Source organism: Pygoscelis adeliae, unplaced genomic scaffold, assembly GCF_000699105.1.
Source record: "Pygoscelis adeliae isolate BGI_AS28 unplaced genomic scaffold, ASM69910v1 Scaffold148, whole genome shotgun sequence".
Lineage (NCBI taxonomy): Eukaryota > Metazoa > Chordata > Aves > Sphenisciformes > Spheniscidae > Pygoscelis > Pygoscelis adeliae.
In genome coordinates, this window is record NW_008825258.1 from 2,019,727 (window position 1) to 2,039,015 (window position 19,289).

General features: G+C 52.6%; 1 protein-coding gene across 1 annotated transcript in view; it reads right to left on the reverse strand.

Moving 5' to 3' along the window:
* The window catches only part of PRICKLE2 (prickle homolog 2 (Drosophila)), a 44,923-nt gene that overhangs the window by 4,066 nt on the left and 21,568 nt on the right, over positions 1–19,289 (reverse strand). Inside the window, exons 3-7 of the mRNA XM_009329496.1 lie at positions 14,247–14,360; positions 12,372–12,509; positions 11,812–12,015; positions 9,923–10,109; positions 6,735–7,598 (exon numbers count right to left, since the gene is read on the reverse strand). Coding sequence (XP_009327771.1) covers positions 6,735–7,598; positions 9,923–10,109; positions 11,812–12,015; positions 12,372–12,509; positions 14,247–14,360 — 1,507 coding nt within the window. The remainder of the gene's footprint in view (positions 1–6,734; positions 7,599–9,922; positions 10,110–11,811; positions 12,016–12,371; positions 12,510–14,246; positions 14,361–19,289) is intronic.

The window sequence follows — 19,289 nt, forward strand, 5'->3', positions numbered from 1 at the left end:
TTCCTGGGCACTGGAAGGCAGCAGGTACCTGGGCACAGGCAGGGCGGCTCTGCGTCTCTGGTCCTGCACTGCCCTGGCTGGGGCGAAGGTGGCACCGAGGCACCAACCCTCCTCTCCTGCGGTCATTTGCCATTTCAAACCCATGCATTGAGGCCCAATCTTCTTGAATTACCAGTATTTATTTACAGCTGCTGCAGCTCCCTCTTAATGAAGTGTTTCATCTGGGAACACAGCTAATAACCCAAGTGAGCCCTAACCTGGAAGAAAGAGCGCACGAGGGGAGACCCCACCACGCAGCGGTGATTTTTTTCTAACAAGGAAACCTGAGAATCTGTTTCCCGAGGCTGTCCAGGGGAGCGGCAGCCCTGCTCTGGACCACGGTGCAAGATGGTTGTTACCACATCATCGAGCCCTTTCCAAGGGTGCAAACCCAGGGGTGACGTGCTGGCCCCATGAAACTTTCCTTCTACAAAATGATGCTCCAAGAGACACCGAGCGCATCCGTCGGCGGCTGTCCCAGAGGCTCTTGCACTGGAAGAGGAGAGATGGCACCTGCTGCCGCCAGCATGGTGCGTCGGCCGTCCTGCGACCAGATTGGAGCCAGCACCATGGTGCAGGTGGACACAGCAGGTTATTTTGCTGCCATTCTCCGCTGCGTGGGGCTGCCAGGCTCAATATTTCATCCTGGAGCCATGGAAATGCACGCCTTTCAGATGAACACAAGTGAAAGCTGTAGCTCATCTGCGGGCGTTCGATATAAAACTCGAGCTGGCTACAGCGCCGGGAACACAAAGCAGGTTTCTGGTTAACATTAAGGTTTGCTAAGAACATGCTGTACGATCCCCTCTGAAGTCCTTCCCCACCCTTATTAAGAACCATGTTTATCCCATAAAACGTTGCCAAGGGAAATAACAACTGAATAAGCAAAGCGACGGCACAAAGATATTCCTCGTGAGCATCACCTCTACAACCTTGCCACAACAAAGCACTCGGAGGCGCTTAAATCTCACTGTGCGCTTTGCTAAACCGGGGCTGCAAGTTGCATTGATTATGAATTATTAAACCACTCGGCAAATGACAGCAGAGGGGCTGCAGAGAGCACGTACGCTGGGTGTGAGGCTGGGAATGAAGCCCCCTGTGAGGGGAAGCAGCTCCCAGCCCCCATTAAATTAAACTCCCTGTGAAGCTTGGCTAACACGGGGCGAGGCCCCGCCGCAGCCAGCATCCCACTGCAGAGATAGCATCGTCTGCTTCACCCCAGTGGGGGAATGCAAAACGCCCTGACTTAGGACACTGCACACAAACAGGGCTATGCTGATGTTCGCTTCTTGCTTTTACATTTATCATAGTGTACTCATATATCTGTGCATCGCAGTCCTCACCACCTGATACCCATATAGGTACCTGCCTGCACCAAAACCCTGCGCCCAGCTCAGATGGCCAGTGTTTAAGTGCAGCTATAGAGGCACGGGAGAGGATGGTGCGGCATCTCTCGTATCCAGCCCCCCGTGTCAGAGCCTTCTCTCACAGTACCAGGCAGGCACATCCTTACCACAGGGTTTCTTAACTAAAAAGGAACTTAATGAGAAACAGCCTGCCCAGGGCTTTGTTTATAGCTCAACCTCGTCTCACTTCTGAGCGACCTCGGGGTGTGCAGAAATAAAGCAGAGCCCTTATGTAACTGGAAATCATGGAAAGTAAACAATTTGGGGGAAAGCAGAGCGCTCGCCAAGCAGGTCGCAGTGCTGACAGCCTCCCACGGTGTGCCCCTGCGTGCCATCCCAAGGGTGTCAGGGAGTATTTCCTACCTGATCAGTCCCTCCGTCTGGCTCGCTGAAAAAAGTCCCTACATGGGTGCTGCCTGGGAAAGGAGTTGGATTTTAATCTAGAAATGTTCCCGTAATCCCCCTCTTGGGCACCACCAGCTCCTATGCCCTCCCCAGACAAGGCAGGATGGCCAACGTACCGGGTGGGGGATGATGTGCTATTGCTTCCCCCGACATCTCCTTCTAGAAGTCCGTTTTGGTTCTCCCTCTGGTTTGGTCGTTACCCCACGTGTTGTGGCACATCCATGTGTGACACCAAAGGGGTAGAGGCGTGCACGTGGCCAGCCCCAGCACGCCAAACCTCCCACTGCTGAGCAGCAAAAGGCGGGTGAGGGGGAGAAGAAACATTCCTGGCAATTTTATAACGTTTCGGCATTGGCCCTTTGGGAAGGAAAACCTCTATCTTCACATCTTGGGTTTTGAAATGACCTGGCCTAGATTGGGGAATGTTATACCTGGGTCTCAAAATTGCAAGAAATCCCCCCAGGGATCCTATCTTCTGACTCGGAAGCAGTTTTTACGCTGCCCGTGTCTGGGGGAAAGAGGATGGTAGGAGCATGCTGGAGAGCTGGGAGCCTCCTTTTTCTTAGAAAAACTCAAGAACAGCCAATGTGTCATTTTCTGGCTTGCGTAACTCGGCTGAAGTGTGTGGGGCAGCTGCCCTCTCCAGCCCAGGGGGGAGAGGAGCACCCGTGGGACGCAGTGCCACTGAGGACACGGGGGTGGGAACCAGCCCCCAGCCCCTGCTCACCCCGAGCCCCTCTCTACCATCCTTGAGGGTCTTCAGGAGCTGCTCCCAAGCCCTTGGTGCAGGAGAGCCTGGGCCATTGAATGCTTCTTGGAAAATATACCCCAGCCCTGAGAAACAGGGTTTTTTCTTCCCCCACCCCAGCTTTCAGCCCCTCCTCAGTCAGAGGAAGAAGAGGGGACTGATGATGCCATCAGGTCACTCTGCAACTCAGACGTGCAGGGATCAGCGCTGACCCACGTGCATATTCATACACTTTCCCTCTTTGCTTTCTGAGTATATCACAGTTGTTTGGTCCTGGAAAAACAAGCTATGTAGGGCCTTCGGGCATCTCGTAACACAGATGACAGCAGAACGTGCACCATACACGTGAAATCACATTCCACCCTGTAACGGCACCAGTTTAATATCTTTTCTTCCTGGATTTATGCCTGTGACAGATGAGGCTGTTACCCTCACCCAAGCTCATTTTCTCAAGGAATACTTAAAATCTATTTCTCCTTTTGCATACAACAGTGCCACCGTTCAACGCGACTTCTACCTCCAAAGCACTCCTGCTCTCTGCAAGCTGCACACAAAGAGACCGTTCCCAGAGAATAACATTTAGCCCGCAGGTACTTCCTTAAGTGGGCTATTTGACCAGCTGGCATTCTGTGGAAATGACTGCTTGGAATCAGCAGAGATCAGCTCTTGATTTCTAATTCAGCTGCTAGGCACATACAGGGCCTGCAAAACCTTTTTAGAGGTAAACACAAGCACAAGCAGAGCAAGGCAGAGCACAAGCACTGGGAGCAGGGCTGCGATGGACCGAGTATCTTCTGGGAAGTGATTAACTTCTGGTAGGATCAGACTCCTCCTCCTGAGAAAAGCTTCCTGGATAAACTCCATCTTAGCATTGTCCTGATTGCTTAATGAAGGGAGTTACAGGGTAAACATTGCTACAGCATCCACTGTTTTGTATTGTTGCTAATGCCATTAAAAACAAAAAGAAAGCAAAAGCAGCCAAAGCAAATCAAATATAAAAGATAATGTAAAATCCAGCAAAAATGAGCTCTCTCTTGGAAAACGTGCTGGGAAATATTTTTTGCTCTTTGCCTCTCTTTGGCCACGTTGGCGGAGGAGGAGGACCCAGCCTTCAAGAAGAAGACATAGCGGATCAGAGTCTGTCATAGCCTTTGGCTGATGGCAGAGAAGGGACTTCAAACAGAAACGCGGGAGGAAAGGAGAGATGCCCTCCACCAGCCGGTAACTCTGCCCTTTGCCAGTGGATGTGGTTAAATCACATCAGCATTTGTGGCAATTACACAAGCACAAACCAGAGGACGGCAGAGACGCTCCCATCTAATTGAAACCCTGAAACAAAGCACAAAGAGGGCCACGGCTACCTCTGACACTCCGGTGTCTGCTGGTGCACTACTGCCCAGGGTGCGACGATGGAGCACAGTTGAGCACTTTAAGGGTGAGTGTCCAAGATTAACACAGTGTCACATCTCTTAACCAACCCATGAGGAACTGGCTTTGAAGTGATTAAGTAGAGCCTGGTTGGTAAGGTGAAAACCTGGGGTCTTGCAGAAGACTTAGGGTGACGTAGATCTTGACCCCCTCAATGGGTGACCCTCCTTCTGGCACCGAATGCATTACAAATATTCTGGGGACAGCATCTGTTCACAGGAGGCAGCCTTCTGGCCCGAAGACAGGGACTACTGCTGCACACCCTATGTATTATCTGCTTTCACTGACATCTCCGGCTAATTAGTACTTAAGTCATAATAGAAACATCACAGTGAAATCTGCTGCCAGGGAGGGACCAGCTTTTAACGTGTGCTCTGCAGGTCAGGGACTGTTTGCCCTTCAGCTTCCTATAAAAAAATAACGTTTTCAGCGATGCCGTAAAATGTTAGATGGATGCGGCGTGAATTATTTCACTTTATAAGGTGGAGCAACTGTGCAGCATCAGTAGCTCAAAGGGACCTCGTATCTGGATGCTCGGGAGTTTCTTCCAAAGGAGAGCTGGGGTGTGCAGGGTGGAGGGCACGGGGCGAGCTGGACCCCTGGGCTGTGTTGGGGGGGAGCTTCAGGGGGGTGTTTGCTGGGCAACCTGCCCTCCTGCAGCCCTCAGCCAGGTCACCGAATCTCCCTGTCCTCAAAACGCTGCCAATTAAATGGGATGATAAATGTGTCCTCCATAATTGCACACACGGCCCTGGGGGAGCTGCCTGTTACTGCCACAGTGCCCCCCAGCTCGAGGCAAGCCAGGTCCCAGAGCAAGGAAAACTATTAGAATCTTACACATTAATAAAAATGTTATCACCTCACCCTGCAGAGCAACGGCTTAAATTCGTTGCAAGCCCCATCATGCTGAGCATCTCCTCCAGAAAGCAGGAAAGAAATGAGTCGTTAAGGCAGGCGCTGCCTGTAAAGAAATTAATACTTTGGCTATGTATGGAGGACGGATGCCTTTGGAAGATCTCCCTCCCAGCATTTTAAAAAGGGGTTTCTAAAATGAAAGACAGAGTGATTTTCACTCTAATATGAAGGACTTGCCACATTTCTAGTCTCTTGACCTGTATCCCCAATAACTTGTTACACTTCAGCTCCAAAGCATGCAACAACCGCTTCAGTATTCAGGGATTGCTCATCTGAACTCGATGTTGCTCAAGACTCTTGGTACTGACGGGGTTTTACACAATAGAAGTTTTCAGGAACACAAGCGGCTTTGGAAACACGGGGCTTTGCTTCAGAGAACCTTGTTTCGAAGAGCAATTCCCAACTCCCTCACCATTTCACATCTATTTTTCCTCTGTGTATATCTGAGGCTGTTTGAGCAAAACCCTCTCCAGCTTATTAGCTTCTCCTCTCCCTCCCTGCTTTACCAGGGAGGTCCTGGCTGAACACAGAGATCATTTCACATCTTGTCACGGGGCTGGCAACTTCCCTAAACAAACACGCCGGAACCCAGGAGCGGGGTGAGGAGGCACGGGCGTAGCAGAGCAAACCTGTCCGTCCAGGCGGGGCAGAGGCACAGAGCTCGACTTCAGCAGCTCCCAGCTCTCCAGGGCCTGGCGATGCTCGCCGGCGCATCCCCAACACCCAGTGCCAGCATCCCGCGGGAGGGCCCTCGGGACCGGGTACCAAACACCCCGCAGGCTGCTCGCTGCCGGTGACAGCAAGACAGACGGACTCCATTTTGCAGGGGGCAGGTGCAGGACGTGCCCAAATCCAAGCAATGCTTGGCTGGAATGGAAAAAAGCCGGGGAGTGGTGAAGAAAAAGCGAGGCAGTATCTCTGGCGAGCAAATCAAGCTCAGTATTTTCTTTTCCGAGAAGTTTTCTGCTGAGGGACTCAGAAGCAAGCGATAGCTGTGCCAGACGAGTGCAGCCGTCCGATAATGCAAACTACAGCAGGCTGCAGAAGGATGGTGTGCGCAGGGGTCTGAGCCTCCCCAGCGCCAGGCTGCGGACCAGAGCCCTGCCGCAGACACGTTCGTGCACGCGCACCCGTCCCCGCAGCCGCAAAATGAAACCCAAACACGTTTGGGGTGAGAGGGCTGAGAAATACTACCCTGGGATGCACTCACGAGAAATGGGCTCAGCCTGACGGGACAAGCATCTCGCCTGGCTTTTCCCTGCAGTTTCTACCAGGGGATTGGGGAAGAGGAGGAAAAGAGCCGTGCATAGAGGGGAAGGAATTTCTTTTAACTAGTCACATGCTCGAGGACTGTGTAACATGCAAAAGGGGTCAACTGGGCCTATTTCAAAGCATTTAAAAATATTTTAGCCCCAAGGGCAGCTGACAGCAGTCCTTCAAGTGCTGAAGGCTGCAATCTGCCTCTGCGTTAGCAGCTGGCCTTGATTTTTCCCCCCTCTTCACAAAAGGGAGGATTAAAGAGCTTGAAAACATTTGTTTTGAGCTACACAGAAAGGCCAGCCATCTACAAAGCCCTGCATCTGGTAAAGAAGCAAGCAAAGCGAGAGGGGGCTGCCAGGCACACAGGAGCTGGGCAGGCAAGCCTGTGGCACTGAGCGGCGGTCCCCAAGCTGCCAGTCACCCCCGTAATGGGAAGACACCTGCTGTGGCACTGGCCCGGAGGCACACGGGAGCCCATCGCACGCAGGAGGTCCCAGGGTGGCTGCAGGGTGACAGGAGCGGGGGTGACGTACCTGTTGCATTGGAGAGCGCGAGGGACTCCATGGAGCCGCGGGGAGTCTGCTCGGTGGGCGTCAGGTCCTCTGTGAACTTGAGGGCATTGATGGGGTGCCGGGTGCGGCACTGCGGCGTCGGCATCCCGCCTTCCTCCTCCTCTTCGTACTTGGGGACTTTGAGACTTCCTCTGGTCTCGGGGAAGCTCTGGTTGGACATGTCGCTGTAGCTCTCCTGCGAGCGAAGCCTCCCCGAGTAGTAGTCCTCTCTGCAGTCCTGGATGAAGCTGCCGCCATGGCTCTTCATCGCCAGCGAGGAGCTCCTCTTTGGGTTGCTGAAATGTTTCCCCCATAAATCCGGCTGCGAGCCCGGGACCTGGCCGGTGTTATAGGAGGTCCTTATGTTGCACTGGCTGAGAAGCTGCAAAGGGCTTTGGGACTGACTTTGCTCCATTTTGCTCCCATAGTGATAGAGCTCATCCCGGCTCCTCCACAAGTGCTCCCTGTTGAGGCTTGGCGTCTGGCTGGCCAGGCTCAGCAAATCCATCTGCAGGGACAGCGGGTCCACGTCGGTGGAGAGGCGGTTGGAGGTGACCTGCAGCTGGTTGCATGGACTGCGCGCCCCCTCCTCGCCTTTCCCCTTGTTCTTGCCGATCTTGGCGCTGCGGCGGGACTCCTTGGCTCGCGCGCTCTGGAAAGCCGAATCGGAGGAGTCGGAGCCGTTGGGGTCATCGCCAACACTGCAGGCCCTGGAGCAGAAGATCTGCCCCTGCTTGGGCAGGAAGGGCCGTCCCAGCAGGGACTTCTTGCACTGCGCGCAGCAGAAGCAGGTCTCGGTGGCATGCCAGTGCTGGCCGTCGTACGTCATCTGGCCCTGGTCGATACCTTGAGAGGGAAGATGCACAGCGTCAGAGTTAGCCCACGTACATCACTTCGCACTGCACTTAAAAAGCGCATCCCCTACGAGCGACACACACCCGGGCTCACTCTTGAAAGCCCTTCAGCAAGGTTCCTCCGGCGCGTGAAGTTAAGCCCATTTCTAATTCCTTGCAGGCTGCAGGCCTTTGCTTGGGAGTTGCTCAATGTTGGGAAAGGCAGCAGAACCAAGCCTCAAGCTATTTCGTATTAAATAGGGATATTTCCGATCATAAAGCAAAGGAATGCAAGAAGTTCTCCATAAAGTCCTTGAAGTCAAAGCAGTAATACACTGCCTATTTGAAAAAAACAAAAAGCCTCCAACCGAACCATAATGAGGAATTTGTGCTGCCTTGGACAGCAGATCGCATCCCTGTCCCTTGCTGCTACTGCGGCCCCATCCTAACTTTATTTTGGCTACTGGGGTCCCTTCTCAAAAAGGGAGCAGAAAGAGCCGGCCCCAGGGATCTGAGTGCACCCCCTTGCCTTGCACCCAGCCACATTCCCTGTGTTGCCCCTCGGGTTAAGTAAAGGAATTGATGCAGAGAGCCTGTCCCCCGCCAGTGAAACCCCGGGGCTGCTCGCAGGCACCGGCCAGAGCCGCGGGAGCACATGACTGCTGCATGCGCATCGGTCTCGGTCAGAGCCGTGAGCAAAGCTCCCAAGGTTTCAATTATAACATTTATTTGCCTGTTTAAGCTGCCATTCATGGCAAAAGCCCCCGTTACCTGAGAAACTGCTGCGCACGGCGTGGGCTGGCCGGCACAGCGGGGTGCTATGCTGCACGTGTGCACAGCACGTGCTTGCACACCTGCCGTGGCCCCGCCGCTGGGAGGGCCGAATGCCACCGGATAATTTATAAATGAACACTGCGTTAATGGTGCGTTTTATTCCAAGCTAAATTTGCTTTGGTGTAATTGTTTTTGGGTTTTTTTCTTCCCTTATAATGAGTGAAATGTTTTTATATATAGATTGGAGTGCTACGCTTGTGGACAAGAGAGACAAGACTGTGGGTGAGATTTTATCAACTCCTTTTCCAATGCCCCAAAGCCATCTCACAAAGGAAGGAGCACAGCCTCCTTACTCCGACCCTCGGCTACCCAACCCAAGCCTTACAAGTCTTAAGCAGGCGCTTATCTCTAATTTATGTGGCTCTTAAGTACAACGCTCAGTGACTACTGTGAGCAACTTGCAGCAAAATGGCTGCAGTCCCTCCTTTGCTAGAAACATGCAGATATGCACCAAAACAGGCATTTTGCCCCGAAAACCTGACAGTCAGTAGGCTCCAGCCGGCTGGACGGAGGGGAGGACAGCAGATGGGGGAAGCACGAGAGAAGGGAGCATGAGAGAAGCGTTAACAGCTGCTTCACCGCTCCACAGCTGAGCTTTTGGGAAGGATGTGCTGCAGGTCACAGCAAACACATCCTCCAAGTGCTTCACTGAAGCCCTGAGTCTTCCTCCCTGTGCCATCTGGTCGCTGCACAAGAGCAAAACGGTTGGTTTTTTTTCTTTCCCTGCAGCCTGTGAATTATTTGAACATGTGAGCTCACCTCCACGGACAAAGAAAGGGATGCCCGCCCACCCGCGAGCAAATGCTCAGCCAAGTGACAAACAGGATCGGGGAGAACAGCGAGGTGGCTTCCCAGTCTGCCCGGTTTACCAACCCCCGAGTGCTGGGGGGACAGGTAGCCCCCAGAATAAAGTACATTTTCAATCACTGTTCTAGAAACACAGATTGACTTTGATGTGTTATTTCTTTCTGAGAACATCTATCTGCAGGTTGATTAAAAAAGGCAAACAGAAACAATAATGACACCTAATGAACAAGCATCTTTCCTGTCAGTAGCTCATTAACTCATGCAATCTTTTGGCAAGCTTGGCTGGGAAAAATCTGAGAGTCGAAGAGCCAGGCTGTTTACAGGAAAATGAGATTTAAAGGAAAAAAAGCGTGCATTATATTAGGCCAGAGAAAGCTTTCACTAGTTGCGACAGCTCCTGAGGTTGCTCTCTGATAGTCCTCCCCTCTCTGACCACAAAAAGGGATAAGCAGTGGTTTAACCAAACAAATTACGGCGCTAGCTCCTTGGCGAGATGCGAGAGGGGCACGAGCCTCTTTGGATGCCGCAGGGCTGGTGCAGACCCCAGCCGCAGGCAGTCCTGCCTGCGGCCCCAGGTTGTTGTCAAAGACTCAGTGCAACAGCTCTGGTTGCCAGAAACAACCTTCCAAGCAGAGGTCTGCCCCGCGCCCCTCCCGCACCGCGCTCGCCCCAGGGCTGAGGGACGGTGGCACATACCGATGTGCTGGGCGCAGGTGTCGCAGTACTCGGCGTAGAGGGACTCGAAGCAGCTGCAGCAGTAGGGCCTGCCATCCTTCATGATGTACCTCTGCCCCCCCAGCACGGTCTCGCATTCAAAGCAGCAGAAGTGCTTCATGTGCCAGTGCCGCCCTTCGGCCTCGGTGCATTCGTCAGCAAAAATGATCTGGTGGGGGGAAACAGAAACGTGGAGCAGAGTCGGTCAGAGAGGAGACCTGGGACGTGGGCACCAACCTTCGCGTCTCCTGCCCGTGCACAGCAGCTGTGCCCCTTTGCTCGTACAACCTCCACATTTCACGGCTAACCCTCCCGTCCTGCACAGGAAACTCCCGTGGTTTGGCTTGTGGCAGGGGCACCCATCACTAAGGAAATCCATTAAAATGCAAATACCTCAGGACTGCATTAGTGCACGGACTACAAAGCGTTAAGGCGGAGCTCGCAGTAACGTGCTCGTAAGCACATCCATCAGCAGGAGGGGTCGATCAGGGTAATAAACACGCTTATATACAACCTATCGATCTGGTGGACTTTTGAAGAACAGAGCAGTCACTTACTAGAACACATTTACCCATCTCTGAAACAGGGACCCAAGTACAAAGGATGAGCAAAAACACAAGAAGTGGCAGCTCTCTGGAGCTGCTCTGGCTCCTCACCATTGTCTCTACCCCGGCCTGTGTGCTTATAAAGATGATCGCAGTAATTATACCAGTGGGGAAACTGAGGCATGGAGGGCTGTTAAGGGTGGGCTGGTGAAGCAGCCATGTAAAATGTTTTCAGCAGATGCTTTCTTGCTGTCTCTGCTTCCCATCCCCACACCATCTCTGCTCCCAAAGCCAAGCCAGGGGAGCAAGCGGTGGCCCAGTTCTGCTCCCTGGCTCCCTGCCCCGGCACAGGTCACACCGAAAGCTTTTCCCCTTTAGTTCCTCTTACCCGTGAGTTCCCCTTTCTCGCAATTAGTGCTGGATGTTTCAGGGGAAGAAGTGCATGTTAAAGAGGGAGCTGAATGAAAGACTTGTACAAGAATTTGCAAGGATAAAAAGTACACAAAAAAAAATTACCCAGCCTAAGCCACAAGGAGATAGGGCCAGTCAAATGGTTAGGAGTTGGTTTTTTACTGGTAAGGTTACAAATTTAATTGGATACATACGTCAATGTTCTTTATATTTGAAGCGCATATAGCCTTGGATACTTACCATTACACGCTTGCATAGATGGGACATGGTATTTTATAGTACATATGGTTTTCCACACTACGGTTTTCATAACTTTAAAAGCCAGAACAATTTCCTTCACCAGCCTTTTAAACAGAGATTGACACTTGAGAAACGCTCAGATGCGACTCTGTACGGTTTTCTATATTCGTTTTGTATTCCATTTGTTCAGCTTCCTATAGTCCGTTAATCTCCTCTCTTAAAGCCTATTTCAGCTCAAACACTATTGTCTTGTAGGAAACACAGCACGCGTCCTACCAGAGGCTTCTTCTGTGGGACCAGAGGAGAAGGGAAGACCACCACACACAGCTGGGCTAAAATCACACAGCACAGGGGGTGTGCTGTTACTGGAAACGCTCATGGAAAGCCTTGTGTGTAGATGAGGATCCCTCTCAGAACAGCCCTAGGAAGACTGCAGCTAAAAATCCCTGAGGTGCTCACCTGAAACCCCAGGAAAAGCTTGCATGAACCCTCTGCAAAGCCAAACCATCGTATTTTGTGTGCATGCCTCCGTGCAGATGCTCCTCTCTATGCTAACGCACCCACCACCTTCAGGGTGGATGGAGGGGAAATACCCTCCAGTAGGCAAGGGGAACCCTCTCCTGCCATCCCAGCGGGCAGCATCTGTGGCAGAAGCCGGGGCGAGCTGGCTCTTACCTCATCGCACGCTGCGCAGCGGGGCTTGAGGCACTCAGCGTGGTGCCTGCCGCAGTAGATCTTCCCATCTTGGTAGAAGTAGATCAGGTCGACCAGCAGCTCGTTGCAGACGCTGCAGATGAAGCAGGGAGGGTGCCAGCAAACGCCATGCCCCGCTCGCGAGGCGAAGACGGCCATGTCCCCTCCGTTGATCTGGCCGCCGCACTGTCAGAAAAGCCGGTGTTTAACAGGGCGCGGGTGAGCCCGCTGCCGCCCATCGCCACCCAGCTGCTTCTGCAACTGCGGCAGAAGAAGGTGCTAATTCACAGCTCCTTTTCTGGTGTCCCTTAATCTCTTTCCATCCCCATTTTATGGCCAGAATATCAATAACTCCCCCCCCGCACAAGGCCAGGAGCTGATGTGACTGCTCGACATCAAATATTGCAGGGTGCTCTTGGCATGTGCCCCAACGGACCCCAGTGCTCGAAGCTGGTAGGGGAGATGCTGCTCCTGTGAGCTTCGCTTCACTTTGGTGATTAAAAAGCCTCCTCGCTTGCCCCAGTTTCTCAGCCGCTACCCACCTGCTCACAGATGGCTCCCGTCATGGTTACGGGGAACGGCCGGACATTGCCTCTCCCTAAATTTTCCCTCTTCCTTTGATTGCTGAAGAGTTTGAGCTCCCTCTTCTCCTCCTCATCCAAAGAATTGCAATAGCGGACCTAAAAAATACAAGCGATGCTCGGTGTCACGGGTGCTCCTGGCTCCCCGGCCAGCGAGCCGCAGTCCCATGGGCTCTGCAAACCTCTGCAAGGGGGTTACACAAACAGACTCCGTCCGTGGCTTAGGGGAGGCTGGAGAAACACTGCTGTCTGGGCTTCAGTCAGCCCAGGGTTCAGCCAAAATTTCAAGAGGTAGAGATGAGAAGAAAGGGCAGGAGGAAGGTTGCTCTCCAAGCGCTACGTTTCTAGGAAAGTCTTAAAAGTTGGGTCCTCGGAGTCTCACCCAGACCAGCAATCAGATTAATGGTTTTCCTGCTTTCTCCTTATGCCAGAGGTCTTGCAGCAGCTTCAAAATGTTTTATTGGCATTTCTAGAGTGCAGCCAGTTTTCCCTGTGTAAATGAGGGAGTTCCAGTTATTTGGGAACTCCAACTATTCTTCCAGCGTAGGGTCAAGTGTGCACTTATGCAAAACCTCTGCGTTGGAAGGTAATAAGGAAATAAGTAAAATAAAAGGATATAAACAATGAATGATGCAATTTCCCCGAAGCTTATGAAACTCAGGTTTTCCTGGCTATTTCTATCCTGCAGGCTTAGCTCTTGGCTGCTTGCATCTCAACGGAGAATATGACTGAAGAGCCAAGGTGGCCACATGTAGCACCAGCACCCAATCCAGCCTCCGTTACTTTGGAGAGCAGGCTCATGGAGCCAAGCAGGATTATTCACATGAGCAACCAACACACCTTGAACTTTTAAAGGAGCAAAACTGAGCATGAGGGGAAACTGGATGCAGAAAATACATGCGGGCTCGTGCCTCCAGCCTCCACAGGCTGCAGCAGCAGCATTCATGTGCATTTATGCCTGTGTTCTTCGGCTGTTGGAGGCTGTGGGTTTTCAGCAGCTGCCAGGGAAGGCAGGCGGGCAGGTTGGGGCCCGAGGGTGCACGGGAAGAAGCCCCTGCCTGGTGCCTGGATCTCCCCCGGCACTGGCAGCACCGTGCTGTGCCCGTGGCACCCAGCCATGCACAGGCAAACTTGTTAAAATCTGACCTAGATCGAACAAGTTACCTGCATGTATTTTCCAGAGCGGCTTCTTCAGAAAGCAGCATGAAAATAATTTTTTTGTTTACATAAGGAAATTTTGCGGGCTACCAGAAGCCAATGTTCTCACTGGTGAGAACAGGACGTCAAAGACCAGACCCTTTTTGCTCCTTCACATCTTTCGTGCGAGATGTAAGAAGGTTTATTTGCTCTGACTGGTCTCGACTCAACCTCCGGCTCGCCAGGCTCTCCCAGCTCGCGAGGCTCAGCCCGAGTGAAACCCCTCCTCGGCACACGCACCCCCACTCCCAAGGTGAGTCGGAAGCAGCATGTGGGAAAAGGCTTTTGCAACTTCGGATCTGGCTCTAGCTCATCGCAACAGCGTTTCAAGCCACTTTTGAGTGGCTTTGGCCTCCGAGGCCTGAGAAAGAGCTCTTATTTCAGAGAACTGAAGAAGGATGATTTTAAAAATTTTAACTTTAGAAACAAACAACTCTCCCCCCACCTCCAACACAATCCAAGCAGGGAGCAAATATGGCACTTAAACAGCAACATGACCAAACTTCAAGTAAATCCCCCCGAAAAGCAGAAAGGGCTGAGAAAGGACCAGCCACGCTTCCCATGAACAACCCCAGGAGGTGCATCCCCTCCCCACCCGCAGCCCTGACGGATGTCCGAGGACACTTTTCGGATACTAACCTCATTGTCGTGCGGCGGCAGCTGGTGCAAAAGCTGCTTTATACGAGATTTTTCTCCTGGGCTGTTGACGTAGGGGACCTTGTCCTCGGGCAGGCAGCTGTAGTACTGGTGCACCTACGGAGCAAGAGAGGGGACTGCAGTGGGGCTCCCTGGCCCAGCCCGTGCCCCCATGCCTGGCCAGCAGCCACCCCCCGAGCCAGGAGGCGCTGGGTCTTCCCGATGATTTTGAGCGGGGAAATGCAGCCAGGCACTGCTTCAGTTTTACTGCCTTTTCTCCACCGAGAAAGAGGGGTGGCAGCCCCGGCGAGGCGGCGGAGCTCGTTACCGTTTGCTCGGTCAGCCTCCATAGTGTTAGCATGTTTCGCCGGCTGCGGGGATGTGTCGGCACCTGCCTCAGCAGGGGAGGTTAAAAAGGCTGCGCCCCGGCAGCCTCCGTGTTGCTGGCTATCTCAGCCTCCACCTCCATCAAAACCCTCTGGGCTTTTTTCTGCAGCAATTTGTGGAAATAAACAGCAGATAAAATCTGTTGGAAGGCTTAGTTTTTCTCTTTCGTCTCAGAGCGTATAATTAAAATCAGCTATTAAAAAGGCAGCGCAGTGGGGCACGGCGTGCCCTGGCTCTGGAGGAGCCCGGTGGCAGCCCGGAGAGGAAGCACACCCCGAACCCCAGCGTTTCTCCTCCGACTGCCACACCTGGGACGTGTACTCAAGGGCCGGGCACCGGGATGGGACTCACTGGCTGAGGATCAACTCCGAAATGACCGCAGTGATGTTGAATGGCTTGGGAAGAAGCAGGAGAAGGTAAAGGTAAGGGAAAGCTCTCGCTGCTCGGCTGGGATTGGGAGTCTCTGCCGCCTCGGACGCCTCTGGATGCTTGGGCAGGAGCAGGGGGCTGGATGGCTTCCTTAAACCTGCGCTCATCTAGAGAGATGCAAACCATTTTCCCGGTGCATACAGCTTTCTGCCTTTGCCATGTTGGGATTAACCCCCTGAGATGCTCCCTCGGCTCTCAGACACTGCAGCAATTTGTTTCAGAGCGGCTGCACTGCCTGCAGCTTTCGCAGGGCTTTTCCCAAACAACACCTGCTTTGCAGTGGCTTCTGATCAGCTTTTTCCCTCGCTGTACGTTTTGGGCTTTGGCCTAGCAAGCACCACCTGGGCTGGCTTTCCCCAGAGAAGCCCTCTCTGCCTGCACAACCCCACAGCATCTGCAGGATGACAAGCTACCATGGGCCACCGGGAGGGATGGGGACTCAGTGGCAGGTAATGGGGCCGGCTGGCAGGGGAGCTCGCCCACGGGCTTGCAGGCTGCTGGGGGTGCTTCATATGAGGAGTTACCTTTAACAGGAGGAAATCACTTTTTATTCCAGAATAAATATCCAAAACTGGCATTATTCAGGAAGAATTACTCTGCATTCAGCTTGCTCCCTGGTCTCATTCAGAGCTACCTGTGAGCAGTGCTGCTCCAGTGCTTGCAATCGCTTTTCTCAATTTATGGTTCCTCCTCAAACCGACCCCAACATCCACCTTTCCCATCATCAGGTTTTGTGGAAAAGGAGATTTTTAGCAGATTTCCACCCGTAACTCTGCAGTGCTGATGACAAGGGAACTGCTCGGTCACAAAGCTGAGGAACATGCTGAGCATATGCCACTGCGAAACCCTAAATTTGTTTTGCTAAGTCACAGCAGAAACAGACCCACCAGCTATGGAAACTGTCAAAGAAAGAAAGGCTGCTAAGGATTTTGTTAGGTTAGAAAGAAAACAAACTATGTACATTAGAATACTTACTTTGCATTTATAGAGCATCCTTCATCCAGGGACATCAAAGCACATTAAAACCACTTAAATTCTTATGACATGCTATACGAGGCAGCAAATACACGCACTGGAAAGGACTATTTGCAGCATAACGACGTTAAACGAGCTCCCTGAGTTCATGCAGCTAGTCTGTAGCAGAGCTTGCAGTTGAAAATCTCCCGGTAATGCCCCGGCTGCCCTGCCTTTTACCGGGCTGCCAGGCTACCGCGCTGCCATGATGCACCTTCGGGGCCAGCACAGATGCCTGCTGACTTCTCTCAGCCAAATTCCCCACATGCGGATGGACTGCTCGCTTTCCCCTGTGCTCAGGTTGGTTGGTTTGGGTTTTTTTTCTTGCAACGAAGTTTTTTTGCACTGATTTCTTGAAGTTGGTGGAGACTAGAAATGACTTTTTTTTTTTTTTTTAAGAGCTGCCGAATTCCATCAGGCTGCCCCAGTCTCTAAAGCAATGCGCTGTAAGACGCTCACCCTGGGCAAAAAGCAAGGATGCGAGTTTTTTCTTTGGCAGCCCGGGTGCTGCCTTCCCAGAGCTCGACGCGGCGGGACGTACATGCCCAGCTCTGCTCCTGCTTCCACTGGGAAGTTTTCCATTTAGTCTCAGCAGGTCCACGGGAACTGACTCCCATCACACCAGCAACATAGCTCAGCTGGGATGGGCAATTTGGTTTGAAAAGCAAAACAAAATAAACATAACAGGCTCCAACCTGTGTTCTGTTGCCTGAAATAACCCAAAAGGGTTTGCTCTGGATCTGCATCAGCCAAGGGGATCTTCTGCAGGGGTGCTCATGGAGGGGATGGATCAGGGACAGCTGCCAGTCCTTGCCCAGCACCCACGGGACATCTCGTGGGGAGAAAACCCTTTCCTTACAGCTGTCGATGGCTTCCTCCACTGTTGCCTTTACACCCACCATCCTTCCTGGGGACAAACCTGAACCAGGGGTACGCAAAGATCCTTTCACCTGGGGCATCAGTCCTATCCTGAGAGGTCCAGGCAGAGTGCAGGTGAAGAGCAGAAGGACGCCCCTTGCCCGGGCTGACGTTAATCCAGGCTTGTGCAAATACACTGTCTCATCCATCACTGATTCCCCGTGGGATGCACCCAGCTTCCCGGACAGCAGAGCCGAGCCCAGAAGGGACGGGGTCATAGGCTGTCAGCATCTGCTGCCTCTGTGCTCAGCCGGCCGCCAACAGCATTTCCCACCCCACGAGTGAGTGTTGGGCTGGCACAGCCCAGTCAGGATGCTCAATAAGGGAAAATAAAGAAGGAAAGGGGGATTTTCAGATAAATTTGGCTTTTCAGGGAAAAGGCCTGCAGAAAATGTTAACTCACCGGAAAACTAAAACTGCTCAGTCTGCATTTTGCTTTTGTACAAAAGGTCACTGTTTTCTGTGAAAATAACTTCTCCTCTGTCCAGCTCCGGTTCGGAGCACGCACAAGCCTTTGTAGCTAGTGAGCTTTGGAGGGCCACTGTGGCCAAAGGGCCTGATCCAGACCCCCCAAGCACTGGCGGACGGCTCCTCACTGACCTTACAGGCTCTGCAATGTGAGCTGCATGCAGATAAGGAAAACAGTGCGGGGCAACGACCCAGGACGGATAACATATCCCTTTTAAATCATGTGCTATCTTTAACTGTGTTATTATTAAATACTTCTGCTGTACAACACAGCAGCTCCACATCCTGCTATTTCCCCTTGCAACAGATCTGCTCTGCCCGTGATTATCCTAACAAGCATCATTAACACACACGATCCACATGTGGGGCCGGGCTAGGTTTCGTCCTCAGTTTCCCCACTTTCCCCTCTTCACTCTGACCTCTGCTCGCATCTGGATGGGAGAAACCCCAGAGGAATGTGGAAAACATCAGGCTGAGTTAAAATAAGGCTTCAGACAACGTCAGGGGCCCCGATGCCATGGGGATGGGCTGGCCAATGCGCTGGAAGCCAGGCCAGCTGCAGTGCTGGGTGCTGTGGCATGCTGGCCGGCCGGCCGGGCAAGCCCCGTCCTGCCCTGTGGAGGTCTGCCAGGCGCTCGGACAGGCTGCAAGAACCCGGCGCAGCAGATATCCATCTTCCCAGGGTGTTATTCTCACCTTCAAAAGGAAAATGTCCAAATGCCAAGTTTTGCCTATGAAAACTGATACACATTTTGGAAATTAACAGCTGCTTGGAGCTAAAAGGGGAGGGCACGGGGGAGAAGATAGAAATTAAAAAAGAAAGAAACCAGGAGAAAGGAAAGAACGTAATGTAAAACAAGGGTAGGAAAAAGCCTTTAAAGTGGAGCCAGCTTTATTCAAAGGCACTGAGGAAAGTAATTACATTAGTTTACAAATGCCTTTGTGTTCTGCAGTCTTCCTAGGTTTGGGGTTTGTTCCCAGTTTAACTTTGACAGTTTACAAACCTCCCTGTCCCGCTAAATAAAGGCAGGACTGCAGCTTCTCCTGGAGGTCCCAGGGGTGACCAAAGACAAAACCCACGCCAGCACCTTTGTGGGTAAAGTCTTACACCTTCTTCTAGAAGGAAAGGTTTGCAAACAACCTGTGAATTTAAGCCATTGATGAAGGATCTCTTTGATCAAGGAATTAAAGGAGGCGGAGGGGAAATATCATGTTTCTTATGCCAAGAATTGCTGTTGGGAAGCAGGATTCGGTTGTACTCGCCCCAAGTACAACACCCCTACTGAAAGCACCCACCAAACAGGGCTGTTTGGGATGACTGTACCGCTGGGATGGACTACAAAGGAGCATGCAGTGTCCTGGCGTGGCTCAGCTGATGGGTGCTGACTTGCTCTGCCATAACAGCTCCAGTACATCCAGCTGGGCAATGCTGCCTGGCTTTCACAAAACCAGACAAGCTGCAAAACCAGCTGCAAGGCTTTTGCAAAGAGCCATGCGAGGGCAGTACGTGCTGGCCTGTATGCAGCAGAGTGCCTGAACACGGATGTCCCCAAAAAGGGGACCTTGGTGGGTCAGCCACCGCTCAGGCACAGCACAGTAAATCATCACACGCAGTGGAGTCTGTTTGAAATCCAGGCACGCCAACATTCGCTGACATCCCCCCATGCCCAGGAGAGCATAGTTTCCCCTGGGACCATGCCAAGGGTCCCACAGCCCCAGCAGTCCACCCCGTGCCACCCGGGGACGTACCACGCCGGTGCGGGGAGCTGCCTGTGCGATGATGTGCAGAGCAGTGGCTGCCCGTGCATGGGGGTGTTGGCACTCCGCTTG